The sequence below is a fragment of the Corvus moneduloides genome, chromosome 8, assembly GCF_009650955.1.
Source record: "Corvus moneduloides isolate bCorMon1 chromosome 8, bCorMon1.pri, whole genome shotgun sequence".
NCBI lineage: Eukaryota > Metazoa > Chordata > Aves > Passeriformes > Corvidae > Corvus > Corvus moneduloides.
The window spans coordinates 10,043,909-10,065,637 of NC_045483.1; the positions used below are offsets into that span (position 1 = coordinate 10,043,909).

General features: G+C 49.2%; 1 protein-coding gene and 1 long non-coding RNA gene across 2 annotated transcripts; both read right to left on the reverse strand.

Annotated features, from left to right (window-relative positions):
- Positions 1-1,650: 1,650 nt before the first annotated feature.
- Positions 1,651-11,656, reverse strand: DUSP5 (dual specificity phosphatase 5). Its single transcript, XM_032116766.1, has 4 exons — positions 11,103-11,656; positions 6,764-6,906; positions 5,152-5,371; positions 1,651-3,318 (listed from the first exon to the last, which is right to left on the reverse strand). Exons 1-4 carry the CDS (start codon positions 11,494-11,496, stop codon positions 2,918-2,920), a joined length of 1,158 nt encoding a protein of 385 aa, XP_031972657.1. The 5' UTR covers positions 11,497-11,656; the 3' UTR covers positions 1,651-2,917.
- Positions 11,657-13,771: 2,115 nt separating this feature from the next.
- On the reverse strand, positions 13,772-18,274 carry LOC116447515. The gene is made up of 3 exons (XR_004241588.1): positions 17,833-18,274; positions 16,881-17,134; positions 13,772-14,052 (listed from the first exon to the last, which is right to left on the reverse strand). It is a non-coding gene; the product is annotated as an uncharacterized LOC116447515 (long non-coding RNA).
- Positions 18,275-21,729: the final 3,455 nt, after the last annotated feature.

Below are 21,729 nucleotides of genomic sequence, written 5' to 3' on the forward strand. Positions count from 1 at the left end.
CTCAGCCCAAAGCCTTGCAGTCAGATGGCTGTGATGTCCCTCAAAGAGGTGGGGTCTGCCAAACTGGCCAAGGGACTGAGCTGGGGACAGAGGTCTCACACTAGCACTGAAGTAGCAGAGCAGGCACCAGCATGAGAACACAACCCCCTGGGAGGCAGTATTTGCATCCCACTCTGACTTGGATTCTGGGACTCCTTCTGCTGGAAGGGGAGGTGGATTGAGACCAGACAAGAAGAGGGGACCCCTGCCCTGGGCAGGAGCATAAACCTTGGTGTCCTGTGTCCAGGCATGACAACAAGTCCTCTTCAGGCTCCCCCAGGGCTATGGCTTTCTACCCTTGCTGAATCCCAGCCCAGCATCTCCCCCTACTAGCTCCCGTATCCACCAACACACCGTGCTTAAAGCCCGGGATAAGAGCTCCCTTCCAAACACAAAGCAGCTGCCTTCCCTCTCTGCTAAATACCTGGCTCCTCCACCTGACCTGTGATCTTTTCCAGCTGCCTTGGTCAAATCTGTCAAGGTCAGCAGTCCTTCTGTTAATCCCTTCAGCCCACTTGCCTTGTGCTCTACAGGTTCCCATGTTCCATCACTGACTCTGCAGAGGGTTTCAGTTTTCCCATCCATAAGAAACAAAGCTGGTTGTCCACCCAGAAGGGTTTAGTGCAGTTTTAATGAGAACTGTTGGCTGCTCTGTTTCTGTCCAGGTTGTAGGTGTCAGTATTCAGGACACAGCCACTCTCACTAAGCACAGCAGCCTTTCTGCTTGGGTGCTTGTGTGGGCTGAGAGGCAGAAAGCATTTTCCACATTTTCAAGAGTTCCCCAAGGGGTCTAGTCAGGTCTTTCAGGAAATTAATTGATCTGCTCTTACTAGCTCATCTGCCTTACCTCCCTGGCTGCTGGTTCCCATGTTCAGGTTTCCCAGAACCCAGGCAGGGCTGCTGACACATCCCTCTGACACTGGGGGAGAAATCCAATGCACGTCCCCAATAAGACCTTCTCATCTATCAGATTTGCTTTCCTGGGGGTAAGAAGTTACAAATGGATGCATATGTGCACACATGCTGTGTAACCCAGATATTTACCATAAATTTTTCAACTCGATAGTTTGGAATTGCATATTATAAATGTGCTGTGGTGATGAGCCAGAAAAAGCCTAGAAACTTCAAGATGAAAAGGGGAATGAAAGGCATCAGACATGCTGGTACTTCTGATTTAATTTTTTTCATTTAAAGAAGTGAAAAGATGAGTGTTACCCACATGATCTGGTTCCTGGCACCCAGAGGTGCCACATGTCACCCACAAGCGTCACTCCAAGGACCAAGGCATGTAACATCCCTTGTCATGGGTTGGAAGGAAGTGGGGGCCATGCCTAGTTCAGATTTTCATCTTCAGCAAGATGGTAAATCTTATATAAAACATGCATGAATCAAAACAGAAGTGCCTGCCTGGCTGCTGGGAAGTGACGCCACCGTGACTCATGTCATTCTGTTTTAAACAATCCTCCCCCTCACCTTCTCCCCTCTGTAGTGATACACCTTGGTGGCTTTTCAGCACAGAGCACAGTGATGCTTTCTCATCTCTTCTACCTTCTTTTTTCTCAGGTGACCTCTACTGCCACTGAGATCTCCCAAAGTACTTTCACGGCTCACTCCAAGTACAACAAATAGCTTTATTTTCCTGGCATTTTTTTCCTTTATTATTTTTTACACTCCATAAAAACCATTGCAAGTTTTCTTTCACGTTCACGAGATATCCTGGAAATTATTGCCATTTCCCATACATATTACATATTTAAAAATAATAAAAAGGCCAACAGACAGAGACACTCATCCTGAACTCTCTGTGGACACAGAAGCCAATGTGAGCAAGACAGAAACCATTTTTTCTGGACAAAGGCTGACTAGAGGTGACCACACACTCTAAGCAAGTCACATAACACTGAAAAAGACCACTTGACCACACATGATACACAAAGGGAACAATTGGGAAGGGATGGAGGAAAAGTTGTCTTGGAGCTGAAAGCTTGTCAGGTTTTTTTGGTGTGAAGTCCAGCAGTTACAGTGTTTTACAGCGTTATCTGATGGGAAGTGGATTCGATGAGGATTTTGGAGACATTCAAGTATTCTAGGGCTGTTCTTAAATAACAGATGGGAGGATAATAGCTCAGCAGGGTAGCTGATAGATGTTAAGTCCCTGCTTTACTTAAAAGCCCATCCAATACAAAGGCAAATACAGAAGTACAGGAAATGCCACACCTGAATGGACCCACTGGTGGGGTTGGTATCCAGTTACACTGTGGACAATACCTGACACTTCAGAGGCTGGAGCAGGAGAGGGGATTTTCACCTGGTTGTGCAACAGTGTCCTGGGAAAGGCATTCCCTCTCCCCACTCCAGCCCTTTGCTCCCTGAAACATGACACAGGAGAGGGGAGGAGGAAAGCCAGAGAAAGATTTGAACAAATATTCACTCCCACCATCTCTGTGGTTGCAAAGGTAGTGCTTTTCGTTATGCTTTCTTCCCTGCTGTTGCTGTTTATTGCTTGAAACTTTAAATAAGGGTCTTTTCAAAAATAAGATGGGAAGGAGATGGGAACTGAGAACACACTAAATGGATTTCTCATGGTTCTCCAGGAATCTGGAAATACAGTAGTGGGTGCACGTTGTGTGGTTAAAACCCTAAAAAAGCACTTTGTATTTTTTTTAAAAAAAGGACAATAAAAGTTCAGAAAACCTGCCATGCTTAGACCACTTGCATCTTACAGTCACAGCGTATGGGAAGTATGATCCATGACAACCACTCCATCTCAGAGTAAGTGGATGAGGTTTCTCTTTCTCTATTGCACATTCATGAAATGTTCTTGTTGGGGATCACAGTTTGGATCAGGACCACACCAGCTCTGGGCCCCCCACGGTGTTCAGCAGGACGAAGATGCTGTCATTGGGCTGAGCTTCAGCTGGTGGACAGGAGAGTGGATGGGCACAGAACTCAACACTGAGGTAGGAAAGGCAAAGCATGAGCCCTCAAAGTTTTTGCCCAAAGTCAGTTCCTCTGCAAAGAAAGATGCAGCTTCTCTTTTGCATGAGGCGACAGGGGGGCTGGGGGTGGAAGACAAGATCTCTGACTCGTATTGTAGCAACTGGCCCATGAAACCAAAGTTTGGTGAGATCAGGCTGCGGCGCTGCTTGATGTAATCGAAGGCTTCATCCAGGCGCAGCTTCTTTGTCTTCATGAGATAGGCCATGCAGATGGTGGGGGAGCGCGAGATGCCCGCCTCACAGTGCACCAGGATCTTGCCGCCTGTTCGCCTGACGTAATCTGAGGGAAAAGCCATTACAGACATCAGTTATTTTTTGGGATGGAGAGGACACTGTGGCACACCCAGAGCTGGGGCAGGACACAGCCAGTCTACCAGCAAGGAGAGGCTTGCTCTTCTGCTGGGTGCTAAGGGTGACATGGAGATCAAAAGACAAAGAGGACAAAACCCAGCCTGTGGTGGACCTGAGCTGAAGATGACACTTGGTTTCAGAATCTGTGGATCCCGATTTGGTTCTTTTTGCATTTTTTAGGAAAGTCCTTTCCTTTCTCTTTCTCTGTGCCTACTTCTCTTTTGGAACAACTGACCTTGCAGAACATTGTGATACAGGCAATGCTTGTGTTTGCTGTACCTACATTTCTCTACCTGTGGCTCAAAATGTTGTCTCAAGCTCAGCCTGGCCAGCCCTCCCACTACCTGGTCACTCAAAAACTGCAGGGGCTCTCATCATCTTTGCTAGAAAAAGAGGATTTTCCTTCAAAATCCTAACTCCCTGCTTGGCGAGTTGGCAGCAAACAGCAGTACCAGGAGGTGAGCCCTTGGTGGGTACCCTTGGGTGGAGAGGCTGAGCCCAGTCTGTGGGGCCTCACCACAAAGCACACAAGCACTGGTAGGCAGTTGCTAATTACAGCCTGGTTAAAGGATGCTTGGACTTAAGTCAGGATATAAAAGGCTTATGCAAAGCACCCATTTTACACAACAGGAGCCACTGTGGTTACTCACACAACACAATGATTGTTATTAGATTAAAGAGAATGTGCTCAAAATAAGCCCTTTCCACACAAAAACGCTGTTCAAAAAATAGACCTTTCTCTGCTCTATTGCCTTGAGCAACATGTTCATGCTCCAATTTATGGATAACTGTGAGTGAAACACACTGAGCTGAGGAAGTTATCATTTGCCTGCCTTCAATTGTCTGCCAGGGGACTGGTGCCACCACGACCAGTTATATTTAGCTACTGCACAAAGTTAAGGAAGACATGGGTTTGAGTCATCCCCAGCATCTACACCACATGCCCAATTTTAAAAGAAAGTGAAAATTAAAGTCATCCTCAAAATCTGGGAAATTTCCAAGTGACTCGACATCTATCAGAAAGGGTTGAGGATAGGACAGAAATGTGCCATAAATTATTATTTCCCTGAAAGGTGTGAGATGTCCCTTACTGGGAAGGAGAAGGACTTAAGAGTGCACCCTCAAGTCAGGTTTTTGTAATTCTGCCTGCACTGTTGAAGGACTCAAACTCAGCTGAGCAATGAGTCTAGTGAGTCTGTAACCTTGTTTTATTCTTTCTCTCTTGAATATTCCTGGAGAGCAACAGCACCGATTTCAACGTGATCTCCACCCAGGTGCAGGCTTCTCCACCCCACCAAACCATCTTGTGCTTCTCAGGGAGGATCCTCTCTCTTGTGCTCCCTGGCACAGCTCTTGTTCACGCACCCACTCAGCCAAATGCAGGAAGATTTGAAAGCGAATGGGACAAGTTTTCTAAAGGCCTCCTAATTTTTTTGCACTGGAGTGTTTGATAAAGGCTGAGATACCGGTATGATCAAAAGGAGGAATGGAAAGAGCTCTGAGATAAGGAGGGACAATGGATTTCTAAGACCCCGCCTTTGGGATATCTCAGCACAGTAAGGCAATAAGATGACTGCTTCACCTGGTTGTTACTCAGTCTGGCATGCAGGTCCAAGGAACTGGGGTTTTTTCCTTCACAAAATTCAGTAGACTTTGATGTGTATTTTATTTTAAAATTAATTAAATGAATTTTTAATTGATTTTACATTTTAAATGAGTTTAAAATACATGAAGATCTGAAAACTTGCTCATTTGTACCTACCAATGAAGTCTATGGCTTCCTGGAAGTGAGAGCTGATGTCTGCTGTGTGACTGTCCTCCACTGGGATCCACTTGTAGCAATACTGGTCTTTGAAGGACTCTGAGCTTTTCCTGGAGACATTTAGCAGGGCTGTGATGTGTAGGTTGGCGAGAAATTCGCACTTGGAAGCATGATAGGCACTACCAAGGTAGAGAAAAGGCAGGATTTCGACTGGACCACCCTGGAAGAGAAGGAGCAGAAACATGTAATTCTTTTTTCAAAAGTCCTGCAACCTAAGAGCAATCTGTGTGGGTGCCTGCTCCCTCCCTCTCTGGCTTTTTTGGACCCCAGTGCTGCTGGCCAATGAATCAGTGCCATGGCAAAGCCCACACAGGAAAAATGTTTTAATTTTCTTGTCCACATCTGCAAGGTACAAAGTCAGACCCAACCCACTCATGTGGAGGATGTTTGTGGCTTTCTTTAAAGTGCTGCTCCTTGCAGTGCACCCAAAGTGCTTTCATATGTGGTGCCCATTCCCACTGAGGCTTTACCGAAATAGGGGCAAAGCAGGGAGCCATGTCCAGCAGGGAGGAAGATGAGGACAGAGGAAGAGGCTGCTTTAGCTCAGCCAGGGCTTAGCCCCTCTGGTCACATCTCCAGAAGTGAAACAAAACAAAAAAACTGGATCTAGGCTCCCCATCCCCCTTCACCCCACACCTCTCTGGAGCATAGCACCTGCTGCGTCACCCACCCTGAGACGTCGCCTCAGTTCCTCCTTCCTCAGCACAAGCAAAGGCTGGATGACGAGATGGCAAAAGAAAAGCCACCATCTGATGCGGCTTTCTGAGCTGGCAGGTAACTTTCCATGATGCACAGGAGCTGCTGCCACCCCCCAGCTGCAAGAAACTACCTTTCCACTCCCCCTGAACTGCCCACATGGTGGGTTCCCATGCATCAGGGACAGCTGGCAGCCAGCCAAGGCAGTGGGAGGACACCTGGTGTGGGAGGTACTCCCAGGAGAGCAGAGGCATCACGAGGGGACTCCCCTGAGCAACAGGAAACGAACGCCCTGGCGGAAGCATCCTGACCGCAGGGTGACATCTCGGAGCACACATAATCATGACGACTTCCCCCGTGGAAACCCCACTTCCCCTGCCCAATGGTGGCTCTTGAGCCATTGCCTCTTCTCAGAGGCACTGGCCCCCTTGCCAGCCTCAAATTCCTCCTGGGATGTCAGAGGAGACATGGACAAACTCCTTTGTCTGCTGGAAAAATTACACTCTTGGCAGCCTCTCCCCTGCCCATTTTCAGTCTCCTGTGGAGGTTTGAGCTGCTGATGGCTCATGCTGCCTGCGTGTGTGATAAGAGAGTTCATAAATACAGTTTTGGGGCTAGATATGGTGTTTTGCCTCCTTCTGTTGCCTAATTTTGAAGCCAGGCAGAGATGATGCTGACCAGCAGCACACAAGGGCAACTTATTCAGCACACAGGCTGTCAGCCTGGACTGTGACAACTTATTGACAGCCCACGGCAGCACTAGGGCCACTGACACCCTGCCAGCCTCCAACAGAGCCTGGTGGCAGCAGGGAGAAGTCCCAAGGGGAGGGTCACCCGCCGCAGCCATGACACACACCTGGTCATAAGCGGGTTTGTGGTTGGCACTCTGCTTCTCACAGTGGCTGGCAAGGTTTCTCTCTGACTCCGTCCTCTCTGGGGAAATGAGTTTTCCATCCACGCAGCACTCAGGATATTGGGAGTTAAAGGTTTCATATCCCCCTAGGGAAACAACAGCAAAAAGAAAGATATATTTGCCCTCCCAAGGACTGGTTTAATTCAAGTGAAGGACGAATGAAGCTTCAGCACTTGCAATGCAGTGGGATAGCAGTGCACAGCAACGAGCTCCAGGGGAGAGTTAGCGAAGGATAGTGCTCCTCTGGGAAAATGGGTTTGCTTAAAAGGCTTTGGGCACCTAAGGAAAACCTCGGATACCACTGACAATTATTAACTTGCCAAAAGCCAGTGAAACCATACTAAAGCTGTTAGTGAATGTAATTCTGTTGAGTCTAGCAACCATTAACTCCGGTGCGGCGGGGACTAAACTCCCTCCCTCTGGGTTTTATACATGAGCACTAATGCCAATGTTTGAGGAAAGATTTCTGTACTCAAAAGTCATCTTTTCTAAACCTGTCATTATATATACACTGTGAAAACACACAAAACATTTTATTTGCATTTTTAAATGGACATAAACACAAGAGCGGGATGCTTGCATCTGTCTCATTAATCACCACCATGCACGGGACAGGGAAGTAATGAAGATGGTCCCACTGAAACCAATCTATTAAATAACAGCTATAAAACTTAATGAAATCCTGTGACAGCATTTGACAACTGAATAGCCCCACATGAGCTATTCTGCACAGTTAAGTACTGCATTCGTTTCATTCAGTGCGCTGCTAATGAAAAGGAATTAATCCTTTTATTACATTGTTACTCAAAGTTTGTCGTCAGCTAAATTGTTGCCTGTTTCCAGGCTGGGAATAATTCTGCATGGAAGCACATAATCTCCAAAATGAACCTGAATCAGTCAGGTAGCAGAAGCAGCCTGAAAACGTCAGTGGTGTGCCACATGTCTGCCACCTGTGCTTTTTCAGAGCAGAAAGGAATGGCTCATGAACAGCTACATTCAATAATCCTTCAGAGTGTGGCCCTCAAGTAAACAAGTCTTGGAAAGCAAAGCCTCCCGTTGTGATTTGTTCACCTGCAACTGTTTCACCCTGATAAGCTGTTTCGGTGTGGGTGCCCGGGTGCAAGGAAGGATTTTGAAATAAGGGAAGTACTGAAGACCAGAGCAGCTGCAGGACCCCCACCAGCCTCGCTGCCAGGGCTGCCTGGTACAGCCACCTCTGACATTTCAGCCCCTCAATGCTGGTGTCTCATCTGTTTGCAATGTTTGAGCAGATGTGTGCTCAAATTCATGACGTGCTACTGTCGCCTACTCATTCCTGCCATGAAGTCCTCATGTTGCAAGTGGCCAGCATGATCCAAAGCCCACTGAATGTGATGAAAGTCTGTTTTCCATGACAGAAGGCAGGAGAGTGACTTTACAGTCAACGGGCACTCAGCACCTGCACCTTTCCTCCTGCCCCCAGCCACATTCTGCCAGCTCATTCCAGAGCTCACAGCATGAGGCAGTGGTCAAAGCAGTCAAGTGACCATGGAGACCATGGTGGTGGTGGGAGGTGCTTGATAAAATGATATCCACAACAACTGGGTTGAAAAAATGATATCCCTAACAACTCACAGTGTGAGAAAACAACAAACACAAGAAGCTCTACAGAGTTCCCTGATCTCCAACTGCCCTTCATGGGGTGAACTTTTAAATCCTCTTGTTTTGCATAGCTGACCTTACTTTCCCTCAACACCCCAGCCATTGCCATCGCATAGGAAAAATATGTCCAGTTTATATAAACAGCCATTATCCCCATTTACACCCCCTGTTGTTGTTTTTACTCTTGAATGAACACAGAAATCTGCCTGAGACAAATCTGCGTGTGTGTTTGAACAGACACGCATGTCTCGTGTCTCCTGGGGCAGCTAACACATGCAGCTGGTGAATGGTTAATTACAAGCCTTGGGGATCAGGATATTTGCAGACCATTCTTACAGTGAGTCATCTGCTCATCCCGTCCTCCAGCAATCTCCCCTCTTCCCCCTCCCCACTCAACCTACCTTCCCTGAGGTCATTTCTGCAAATACTCGGTTGCTCATCACAGAGAGCTGAGCTGCACTTCCGTTTTAATCAATAAGTAATAGAATCGTTATCAGCACCAAGGGAGGATCTGTTATTTTATCTTTCTTTTTCCCTGAGACACAACCACTCTCACCGTGCTGGTGCTGAGCTCACCCAGAGTGAAACTGCACCTACACAGACAAAAGATGTGACCCTGCAAGCCAGAAAGCAAGGGAGGGAACAGGGCCTGGCACGCAAGACTCTGTGCCAGCTGCCGCGCCTGGGACCAGATACCCAGGATCTTGATGACCTAGTGGGGTGGAGGTGACCTCCTCATATCTTATTGCAACGAGACCCCCTTAGCGCTTAAGTAGCCAACACCTCCTCCCATCTCCATGCCTAGGTAGAACAGGAATATAAGGGGAAACCTCAATGTTGTTTTTGCCTCGTGGTTTTACAGCCCAGTATTTGCAAATTTGGTAGTGGAGGCTTCCAAAGGACCCTTTCTCCTGATCAGAATCCAGTGTTCCAGGGTGATTTATATCTCCACTGTTCCAAGGATCTTCCCCCAGGCCACCATAGCTTCGTGGGGGTCCATGACCTCAGTGAATCATCAGTGCTGCCCACTGAGTCATGGGCCTGAACCTGCAGCCCGGAGCACTTCCAGCAAAGCAAAAGGAAACTGCAGCAGGAAAAGGAGGAAACTTTCTCATAAACAGAGAGGAAATGTCTTTAGCCCCAAATCGACAGGCTTTTATGATAAGACACTTCACAACTCATAAGAGGTACAAAGCAGAGCCTACACTAATCCCTCACCCCGGATAAACTACCCACAGCCACAGTCACCACTTCAAAGTGTGGGGCTGGCACATGAGGAGGAATGGATGATCGTGTGGCCAAACGAGCAGTCTGAGAGTCAGCAGAGCTTAATTCAGCCCCTGGTTTGCCACAGACTTCCCACTGTGACCTGGAGATATTTCTTCGTCTCTAGTTTAGCATGGTCCCTAAGGATTTGACTGGCACAGTGCCAGCATCTCTGCCCTCCAGTAGCAGAATTTGTGCTTATAGGATGACTGTCAGACCCCAGCAAAGGCTGATAGAGCCAGGGAGGTGGCAAACAACCTGGGGAACATCCCCCTACCTCGGTACTGGGCAATACCCCGGCTGAAGATGCCTCTGCCCCAGCGGGTAGGTCATCACAGGAGGCACAAACTGGGTACATCAGGACAAAAAACTAGTGATAAAAGGCTTATTAAACGGGAATCAACCCTGGCCCAGGAGAGCACAGAGGCAGGCTTTATTCAAGAAACATCGCTTGGTTTTCCCCTCCGTTTATGGCCTCATAGTATGGCAAGGGGGGTGTTTAGAAACTCCTGCCTCGGCGTGGTGCCACTGCGGGAGCCCCGCGGCAGCGGCGTGTGCGGGGCTTCGGGCGGGAGCGGCCCCGCCCGGGCACGGCCCCGCTCCCAGAGCAGGTGGGGGCTGCGCTGAGAACACCGAGAGCAGAAGGACAAAGGCGCTGCCAGGAGAAGCGGGGGGGGACACAGGGGCAGGAGGACAGGGAAAGGGCGGGCTGCTATGCTCGCTATGCTATTTATCGTTTTATTACCCCGAGTTACACGGAACGAAAACAAAGAACCGCAATCGAAGGGCTGTAATACACGTGAGGGGAAGGAGGTATTTTTGTCCCCCGACGAACCCTGGAGTTTCGGCTCTAGGTTTCCCCTGCCAGCGTCGATGTGCCCGATGGAGAGAAACCTCTCCGCCCTCGGTGGAGGGGAGGGCATCGGTCCCAGAGTTTTGGGTGCCCAAGGCAGACCTCCCCGTGTCACCGGGTGGAAAGCGAGTAGAAGTGGCCTCATCTCTCCTCATACCCGCGGGGCTGATTTTGTTTCCCACGCAGCGCCAATGTCTCTCCCCCTTTGATAATCTGCAACTTTTACTCTTCTTTACTGCTATTCTCTGCTTTTCCCTCAGCCTCTCAAACGCGTGGCAGGGGTGAGCGGAAAGGCATTTCGGCTCAGCCGGCAGAGTCTATCCGGGATTTATTTCCAGTAGGTGGAAAAGAAACAAAATCCCGGTGTTACCTCCCTGCCCTCCGCCAATAATGAGGTTCACTGCAGGGCGAAGGAGAGGGAACGGGAGCACCTCGGGCCGCTGCCAAACAGGGGAGCTTTGAGGGTCGATCGCGCCGCTCCCCCCCAGCTCCCGTCCCTCGTGTTCCCTCGACCCTTCTCACCTTTCAGGAAGCAGACCCTGGCCCCAGCCTCCGGCAGGCTGGAGAGCAGGGCGTTGAGGACGATCTGGGCTGTGCTGTCCTTCTTCAGCTTCTGCCAGTGGCCCGTGCTCTGGTCCAGCACCACCACGGCCGCCAGGCGGGCGGCCCCCGCCGTCCCCTCGCCGCCCAGCAGCAGCCGGGCTCGGGCCGCGGCGTCGGGCACCACGAAGTGGAGCGGCACGGCCCCGCCGCGGGCCCGCCGCATCACCACCGAGTTGAGGTTGACATTGAGCGAGCCGCGAAGGCAGGAAGCCGAGTAGGACAGGTAGGGCCGGCAGTCCAGCACCAGGCAGCGGGAGGGCTCCTTCCGCAGCAGCTTCCGCAGCTGGCGGCAGTCGAGGGACGTGACTTTCATGCCGGCCGAGGGTCGCGCCCCGCGGCAGCCGGGGCAGGAGCGGCGAAGGCGGCAGGAGGGTGCCCGGTGCTAGCGCGGAGCCGGCGGCGATGGGATGGGATGGGACGGGACGGGACAGAGGCACCGCGGGGCCGCACCGAGCCCGGGTAGGGAATCCCAGCTGGCGCCGCCGGGTATTTATATGAATGGAAGGCCGGGCCGTGACGACACTGCCCATATAAGGGGAGTGACGCGCCCGCCTCCCAAACATGGACATCCCCCGCCCTGCGCACCGCCCCCTGGCGGGGATCCCCTCCCTCCCTGGCGGCTGTAGGTCAGGCTCAGAGGCAGAGGAAGCTGAAAAATGCTGCAAAAATTCTCCACTCATCGGCTGAGGCTCATCCCGACATCACCCCCGCCCCCTCCTCAGACTGTCAGGAGAGTAGGGAAGCGTGCCGGGGGGGGCAGAGGAGAAGGAGGAAAGGAAGGAAGGAAGAAAGGAAGGAATGGCAGCGTTGGGGCAGGCTTCTTGAACCAGGTTGCGAATGGAGTTTCAGTTCCCCTTATTCCCCCCTCACTGTGTATCCTCACCCCCAGCAAAGCCTGAGCCCAGGCAGGCCTGCCCGCGAGAGCTCTGCTGCTCGTAGGATGGGAGCTGTTCGCTCCTAGATCCCCTTGGAAAGAGTTGGGTCCCCTGCTCAGGCCATGGTTTGCATCAAGGCAGCTTTGGTAAGCGAGTGATCAGTTCCTGGGGAACAACCCCGAGGATCCAGTTACTTGGCCCAAGGTTTACAGCCTGGCAGCTAAGGAGCAAACAAGGAGTAACAGACTGGGACAAAGCAAGATGTGTCATTTCTGCAAAATTAATGAATGCTCTGAAGCAATGGGGACAAGGATGAGAGGGCCACCTGCAACATGAAAATTGCTGGTATGGCTTTTTGAGGGGAGAGTCTAATGTCCCTTTCCTTGTGGCTGCAAGATTGTGTCTCAAGGACTTGCAAAACTTACACCACAGACCACTGACTGTGCCTGTGTCCAGAAGTCATGACACTAAGACGCACAGGAATTAGGAAATTTGGCACTTGCCCTTTCCTTGTAGATAGTTTTGTAAAGAGACCAAAAAGAAGAGTGGAAATTCCTAGAAGAAGTTAAACAAAAGGATGAGCTTCAGCCAAGCTCATTACAGCCTGGGCAGATGACAGTGGAGCTATCTAAGAGCAGGGTGTCATTTATTCTGATGGTGCCCTGAAAGAATGCTCACCTCAACAGCAGGCAGGAAGTGCCATCCCTGCCTCAAATTGCCTGCAGCTGAAACAGAGAAGCATGAAAGAGTCTGTGCAAAGAAAATGTTCAAGCTGATTGAAAGAATGGCAACTACTGGTTTAGAAGCAACTCCTCCTCCTCTTCCTCTTTCAATCCCCCTACAGCCCTCCCATCTGGCTCCTTCTAACCTGACCCCCCGACTCCCCTCCTCTGAGTCAGCCAGGGTATGAGGTGGAACAAAAATAGAAGTAGCTTGTGGGTAGGGGCAGATGTTCACAGCGCATCTTAGCGTGGGTGTTGTCTTCACCTGGCCACTGCCATCACGGCAGCCTGGCTCCTTCCCTTTCCCTGCATCCACCCTGGGACGCAGCTGGGCATTGTCAGAGCCTCATGGCTGGGGGAGACTCACGTGCCAGCACGGTTCCCGTCAGAACTGGGTCACCACAGCTGTGCCAAAAACCTTCACATGGACTAGATGGAAAATCTGGCATGGGCAGGGGTGGTGTGACCTAGTCCTGCTCACACAGGAAACCTCCACACCACCTGAACACAACCCGCCTTTCCTGCCTCTCAGCCCCCAGCTTCAGGAGCTGCTGCTTCCTCTCTGAGAAGCAGCCTGCTTCCCGTGGGACTCAGACCCCAGTAACAGCTCAGCTGGCAAACTGGTCCCAGTGGGGCATAGAGAGGGGAAGAGGTGCTGTGGGCAGATGCTAGCGTGCTCCTCCCTCCGGGGAGGAAGGAGGGGGCCAGCGCAGTCACAGTATCATTTCCTCTCAGGAAACCCAAGTGAAACGTGGAGGGGTGAGAAAGAGAGCTTTTTTCCCCTCCACACTCCTGCTTGAAGTGATAGTTCTGAAGCCGGGGCAAAATACCCCAGCCCAGAAAACAAGTTCTCTGGAGAGTACCTGAAGTTTGGCCTGTGCTGGTGGCAGGGTTTATATCATCAGACCTGACCTGCAGCTGACCTTCCTCCTTTTACACACCTAATGCTGAGCATCCAAACAACTGCCTTTCAGTAGGTTACAGCTCTGCCTTTGTTTCTTAATGGAGTGAGTCATGACCACCTTTTTATTAGGAGAAAATAACAAGGCTAACAACAGCAGTACTAATGTTTCCTCTGCTGCAGGGTGCTGGATGCAGTGTCCCTGACTTCTTTGCCCACCAGCAAAATGTCTCAGTTGTACTTGGAAACAGATGAGCAATCGGGGTTGAAGCTGTCAGGGCTGTGGGATGGACATGGATACTCTTTCCTGCTGGAGCAGCTCCTTCATTTGTCAGATGCTCCCAGTCAGAAGAGAGAAAGGGCCTCGATTCCTGTAAATGGAAGTTGTTGAGTAAATTAAACCACTCTTTTCTCTAGGTAGGAAACTCCCCTCCTCCCTGCAGCATTTTACATCATTCCCACTTAGGTTCTGCTGCATCTCTCTGCTCCTCCTCCCGCTTCCCCCTGATAATCTCCCAGGCTCTTTCAGCCTTTGTCTTGGGCTTTTATCGGGGCTTTCAGATCAGCTGGTCCTTTCCTTTTCTTCCAGGCTGTATTTCCCCTAACCTAGCTCATTCTTCCCTTCTCCCCTCCCCACCTCCTCCAGGCTCTTTGTTTCTGCCTGTTCTCAGTGCTGCAAAGGGAAACTTTCTCGCTGCAGCTGGGGAGAGGTGGCCCCAGTTCCTGGGGGGTGCGGCTGGACCTCCACCCCAGGGAACAGCATCCTGAAGGATCTGTTATATATCTGAATAAAACATCCTGATGTTTTATTCTCTCCAAACTGCCTTTTGGAGAGAATAAAACTCAAAAGAAGCTTTAAAAGGGGGCTTACATGAATAAATGAACACCATTTCTTGGGACGCAAAAGAGACAGGCTCAGCCAAGTTTCTAGGGCTTGACTTGCCTCAGCTGAGACGCGGGACGGCCTGTGCTGCGTGTTACAAATGTGCTTGCAACTCCAAAGAGTTAAGACCAAACCTCAGCGAGACCAAAGTTGAGAGAAAGCCAGTGAGCTCCTGGAAAGGAGACCGAGGAGAAGGCAGACCAAGGATCATACATGAGATAGGTCAGGGAGGTGTTACAGAGAGTAAATAAGTGCCATGAAGTCCTAGTCTGGGGCTTGAGCTTCATCATATCCCTGCTGGGGCACAATCCTGAACCAAAATCCTCCTGTTGGTTGTGAAATGCAAGAAATTCCTCAGATGAACAAAGCATAGCACAAGGCAGCAGAGAAGATGGGTTGGCATTCCTTTAATGTTATTAAGTTTTCCATATCATCAGTTTCTAATTTTGGAGTGGCTGATGTCAAAACACTTACAGGACAAGCAGTGAGATAAGTTTGTACCAGTAAATGGAGAGCTGCAAGACACTTAAATTTATACCCAGGGCTAAGGTCAGCTGAGCAGTGGCAATAGGAGTTTGTCAAGCTGAGACCTCATTGGTGTCATGACTTGGGCATTCATGAGATAAAGTCTAGGATCTAAGATCAGATCATGATCATTCATCTCGTTACGAATTTCTCTCAGTCTCAACAGAACACCTGTTGCCAAAAGCTGATTCTACAGGGTGAAAAACACTGTCAGATGGAGAGGAGTTGCCTGCACTCAGCATTTCTGAAAATTCAGCTGAAAGGGAATCTCAGTCTTAGTTTGATTTTTACCTGACTCATGCCTACGTGACTGTGACTGCACTGACTGCTGTAAGCTGCTGTCAACAGCTACAGTCAGGAGTGAAAGAGGAATGAGCTAAACCTCCTGCCACTTTTTAGAAGCCTCTGTTCCTTCTGTTCCACTAGCTGGTGGCTTAACCCTGCATACAGATGGAAGATAATTTTTAAAACAGGGAATCCATCTATCTGCACAATCAAGTTTTAATTTCTCTGCTTGCCTGATATGGCCCAGAGCATCGTGAGCCATATTGATGGAGCACTTGCCAGACCCAGTTATGAATGTAAAGAACCCATCTTCCCATTTTCAACCACGTACTATCCCTGGGGTAGCTGCAGTAATTGCTTACATGGGAAAATGATTTGTGTAGTTAGCTGCCTTTAATGTGAGACAAAGCCCTTTTGTTCTTTTATCAACTTGCCAGTTCTCATTTGTTCTTTTCTCTTCCTGCCATGGCTTCCCTGCATGTATTTCTTGCCTTCTCATCCTGTCTCTTCCCTTTTCCTGGATGTATTTCCCAGGAACCTGCTCCTATTCTGCATTGGCAGATCTCCCTGCACTAACGCAGCCATCACCAGCCTGGCTGGGCTTTCATTCACGTCTATTCCTGCCTTTCTATACCCAACTAACCTGTCATACTGCAAGTCCTTGTGTGTGGTTACTGCTTCTTTAGACTGTTGTGAGACACCGAGTAACATAAAATATTCCTACATATGGTGTTTAATTGGATATTAGGACAAGCATATCTTGAAGAAATGCTGTATAGTTCAGTCCAGATCTTTTGGAAGCAAATCTTATCATCACTGAATCTGATTCCCTCTGCCTTGGTCTTTCTGACTGACTCATTTCTTAAGCACCAGGTTGCCTAGAGGCTATAATCACATAAGTATAATCCACTGCACAGTGTGTGTTACTATGCCCACTCCACTGAGAATGAGTACAGCTCCTGGGTACAGAAATGACTTTTTAAGCCCAAAATGGAACAGCTCATGCTTTTAGCTGAGAATGTTTTGGAGCCATTTCAGTAGGCTACACAGATATAAGCAAACAAACACATTCAGTAAAACCCCCCACACCCCTGTTATCTATAGCACTGCCAGTAACAAGAAAAATTCCCACCTCACAGCCCCTGCTTGTTTTCAGGGGTCCCCAGGCATGGTGCAGTCAGGGCAGGGCAACCAGTGGGTCATGGTGCAGACTATAAACGACCTCACTTACTCCAGCACAAGCATGGCACTGCACATCCCATGCCCAAAAAGCTCTTTATCCCACCTTTGCGAACAGAAAACAAGCAGAAAGTAGATCTTGGCTTTGGTCTGCCCTCTGGATATCATCTTAGATGGTGTTTCTGGGTGTCTAGAAGGCAGCTGTGGGGAAAGGGGAAGCGGCTGGAGCCGGTGGGCTGGGGGAGGCTGCAGCCACCGGAGCTGTGGAGGGGAAGCAGATAAAGCAGAGCTCCCCTTTCCCAGCAGTAACACGGGTAATGGGCTTACAGGGAAGCCAGGACAGCTGCTGGAGTGCTGGCGCTGCGGTCGCTCCCTGTGGCTGCAGGGTGCAGTTCTCCATGGCTGAGGGCTCCAGGAACAGGCTCAACAAATCTCTGTCCACAAAAACTTACACACAATCGATCCTGCCTTGGGCTACGGGTGGGCTGGATGACCTTTCAAGGAGTCTTCCTACAAATCCTTGTTTTAGAGGATTATGTGGGTCACGTTCAGGCACACATGCCTGTGACTTGGTAACCGTCCTAAAATTAAATGGCAAAATAACCCGAATTAATAGCTTGATAAATTTATTTCTTTTTACTGAGTGTCCTCTCTGCTCAAGTTGCTCTGTGGTTACTTCAAGTATTGTCTCCCTCCCTCCCTTGACACTGAATCATCCAGAGAACAAAAAAATAAATAATTTGAATGAAATATATTTTTCCCAAAATAAACCCAGTGAAATAAACTTGTAAAAGAGAGGAAATAGTTTACATCTTTTATGTTCCTTTCTTCTAGGTTCCTACTTACTTAACCCCATTTAAACTTTGCATCAGCTTATTACATCCGGTGAAAGTACACTACAGCTTATTAAAATTTAAAGCTGTTACTCCAAGGGAAAACACTGAAAGCTCTTTTATGGATTAGCCAAGCCAGCAGGATGTGGCTTCGACTTTGTATCCTTTTGGTGGCAGAGCCCACTTGAGCATCTTTATAAAATAAACCTCCCCCATCACTTTGGGCTCATTTTAGTTTTCTTTGCACCAAAGTGTTTCGTGCAGTAGGACTACATTCCACCCCTGTATTTCACAAGCAGAGTAAGAGGGTACCATACACTAACCCCTGAAATACAGAGCTATATTTAAGGTAAGGTAAAATGGAAGTAAATACCAACAACAATGACATTCATTTAAAAATAGGAGAGTTAAAAATAATGGATGATACCTGCCATGCTTTTGCTCACCTCTGTCCTGTAGGAAGAACATGATCTGAGACCAGCAGGATATGAGTGATGATTTGTACTGGTATTATCAAACACACAGTTGTACCACTGCAGCACCTTGGTTTCTTTTAAGTCAACTTTGTATTGGAAACCCTTGCCAATACAATGCTGCTGCGTATATGAGCCTTCACCACAGTTTCCTACTGACAGAAAAGAGCCTATGGGGTGACACAGCTGATTTCCTCTGCAGCTATAGCAAATAGCCTCTTGCACAAGAACTCTCGTGCCAGAAACTGCCTTGCCCATCGGTGTGCAAACTGCACCCCAGCAAGCAGGGCTGAGGTCCTTAGTCCTCTGGTCCCTCAGCTTCAAGCCCATTTAATCCCACTTGCTATTACTTCCTCCCTGAAGGCTTGGGAGTCTGGAAGAGGCCAATGTATCAAATTCAAAAGGGGGATTTCCAAGTTTATTAAGAGTCTCTTGTTTATTAAAGAGAATAAAAGTCTTCAAAGCCAAGCCCTTCCCGAGTTTCTCCTGGGAAATGACCCTTCTGACAGAGACTGCTCAGAGTGAAGGATCTCTAGGGCTACCTTATAGCCTACAGCTAGCAGAGGGTCCCATCTTACAATCCTGATAAAGAAAGTAACAGCCAGTCCTTCAGAGCATGAGAAAAATGTTCCCCCTGTAAACTGCTGCTTGCTCCATCCCTTCTGCACCCAGCAGATTCAGCTTTGCTTTCCTTTGCCAAGATATCAGCAGAAAGGTCCCAGCAGAGCCAGTAAAGGGGCTCCATGCTGGAGGGGCTGCACCATCTATCACTATCCTTTCCTCCAGCTCTGGGGTGTGGAGTGCAACCTCTGGCTGAAGATCAGCACAAAACCATCACATTTCATACCAATGCAGCTGTTTGCTGCCTGACTGTGTGCTGGGGGTCCCACAAAAATGTGGCTTTGGGGCTGCAAGCTTTGGCAGTCTTTATTATTCATGAACTGTGAGCAGGGACTTCAGTCATTCAGCATCATGCTGCTCTCTGCCCACATGCAGGAAAATCTAGAAATCCAGGGGAAGAAATTGTGCCTCAGTGCAAACTCACCATCCCATCAGAGCACAACGAAGAGGGCATTCAGGCTGCTCTGGAAGCATCTGTGTAGGCAGAAGTTGACTCACAGGGAAAAAAAGGTGGGAAGAGAATGGGGCTGAGCTGGGAAACAATTTGTCACTTGCCAGAACATTTGTCCAGCATTGCTTTCAATGATACTGGAAGTCCAGTTTAGGAGTGGGTGGCAAAGTGAGCCTCCATGCCAGTTGCTCATCTCTCTTCCCACCAGCCTCCTCCTCCAGAAGCATGGCACAGACATGAATGTTTCCTTTCCTGCATCCCTGGGATCTCTCAGAAGCCCCTTAAGAGACAGTGCTCTGGGAAGCAGTGCTGTATCAGGAGTGTGGCTTGAGGGGCAGTTTCCCAGTTGGGAAGGCTGGTCACTGGGACATGCCTCCACCTCAGCAGTGCTGCTTTGGGAATAGGGACATCTGTCACATCTTCCTGGCTGAACCACTGACAGTTTCAGTTGTTTACAACACATCTTTTATCTACCAGGAAGGGGAAAAATATATATTTGGACTGATTTAGAAAGATCTTGGGCACCTGAACCCAAGGAGCTTAAAGATACACAAACCCAGGTTTTCTTTTAGAAACCATTCCACCAAGGGAGGTCAGTCCTAGAGAAACTGTTCACTGTGCAGAGGTGGCGTTCCTGGCATACCACTCGAGCCTACAGACAACAGGCTGCTCAAGTTGCCACTCCTTTTTTTATCCTAACAACCCCAGGAAGTGCCTACTCGTAAGGAACAACTAAAGCTTTTCCAGGAATAAAACACATTTATGATATCGCAAGTCTGCTCCTGGGGCCATGCCTGTCACTGCATTGAGCTATGAATTTATGGTGACAGGAACTCTCTTTTCCACACCTATTCCCCATGGATCAGAGCAACAACCTCTGTACATTCTAGCTAGCCAGAAAGACCATCAGCCCACATATGTGTCCCACCAAGAAGCACACACACAGTGTGACACCTCTGAGCACAAACCTCCAGAAGCAGAGAGGGAAAGCAGAGAGAGATGTTCAAACAATGGAGCTTCTTAGGGCTTACCTCTGCCTGCTCCCTTCTGGTGGTGTGACAACAAAGGGTCCACAGAAGGGAGTAACAGGCTGAGACAGGCCTGGAGAATCTCAGCTCAGCCTGGTTTTCCCATATGGTGACTCTACTTTGTCACAAGGTTATCGAGACAAGATGGCCTGTGCATTTTCTCCTGATGTGAGAGTTTCTCCTATTAAAGAGGGGGCAATCACCCTCACTGCAGCAGGGAGAGCACACAAGAGCTATTTGCATATTGGCAATACCCCAGTGTCATTCTTAAAGGCAGGTTTAAGTATCTGCTCCTCTCTCCCACTGTGGGCCCGAGCCCGCTCCTCAGGCTGTCCTGGAGCAGTACAGAGCTCCTTGCAGGGGCCATGAGCAGAGGTGTGATGAGTCCTCCCTGCTGAGTGCAGACCTACTGTAGGTTTGGGACAAGACTGTGGAATTTCTCTCTGACACAGGTTATGCTGACATTTCCAGAGGCCTCAACCTGACCAGCTCACACTTTGGCCCTTCTTTGCCCTTTCCCTGCTGCAGCTTTAAGCCCAGACAGACGAATCTGCCTGTCTGCTTCATGCTGGCCATTCACCTCAGTGTGGTGTAGGTGGCTCTATTTTAAGATAATTCCCAGGTTTAAAAAAAAACCCACACCAGGTAAGGGGTAGATGTGTCTGCTTCTGCTACTCTTGCTGTGGGGACAGAAACCTGCAAGAAGGAGATGGGGCAGATGGATACTAGGGTCAATCAGTGCCCAGAAGGAGCAGCAGGTAGGCATCCCTCCCTCCATTAACACCCACCTTGGCACCATTTAGATCAGAGGCTGGTGCTGGAAGGTGCTGCATGGCTCAGCCCCCTTCCTACAGGCTTATTCCTTAACAAGAGGGCATTGTCCCTGCTGGCAGGAGCTTGGCCTCATGATGCTGAGCAGGACAAAGGCTCAATTTACCCTGTGAAAGAGCTGGAAACCAGGAAAGGGCCAGAGGCAGCCAAAGCCCACTCTCCCTGTCTGAGACACTTTGGATTTTGGTGCAGTGGGTTGGTCAGCTGCAGGCGCAAGTGATCAGGGCTTAGAGCTGCCTGCCTTCAGCAGGAAGTGCTCTGGGACAGTGTGGAAGTGGGAGGTGTTGGGGCTTTATTCAACAAGAGAAGCACTTCAGATGCTTCAGACATGAATATACTCATATTGGCATTTAAGTTAAAGTCTGCTGCGTTGCATATCCACCCTAGTGCACAAGAGAAAAAGTGGGGCCTGATATTTGGAAAAGCCACCTGTGATTCTCCAGCTTTTTGCTGCTGGCAGTGCTCTGCCGGTTTCAAAGGACAATGCACAGTGTGTTGCTCTCTACAAATGGTTTCTGCCCTCCAATAATACTGAAACTCCTGCCTCCTGTCATGCACCAAGATAACCAAGACAGGAATTATGGGGAAGATTCAAACATCCCTCTGAATGCAGACCTGCAGAGAGGAGGAGGAAACCCTTGTCCAAAGCCAAACACAGGACCATCTCTTCCAGGTCAAGTCACACATGTCAGTCAGTGACAGAGAAAGACTCTTTGACTGCCTTTCTGGAGGGTGGAAAAGACCCTTTGTTTCACCATCTCTGGTTAAAAAAGACAAAAAGGGTTGAAATTAAGAAGATAAGGGAAAAATTGTGGCACTGTCTAAAGTAAGGCAAGAACACGCAACCACAGATGACTTAATTCATCGTGGAGAGGGAGGAGCTCAGGGAGCTACACAGGCATCTGATCTGGAGAGAGTCTTGACACTATTGTGAGAAAT

Excerpts from the sequence above, each read along its gene's own strand:
- DUSP5 (XM_032116766.1), bottom strand. The coding sequence starts at position 11,496 with ATGAAAGTCACGTCCCTCGACTGCCGCCAGCTGCGGAAGCTGCTGCGG. Across the intron at positions 6,907-11,102 it reads CAGGGTCTGCTTCCTGAAAG|GGGGATATGAAACCTTTAAC; the intron begins GTGAGAAGGGTC and ends TTGTTTCCCTAG. Across the intron at positions 5,372-6,763 it reads ACAAACCCGCTTATGACCAG|GGTGGTCCAGTCGAAATCCT; the intron begins GTGTGTGTCATG and ends CTTCTCTTCCAG.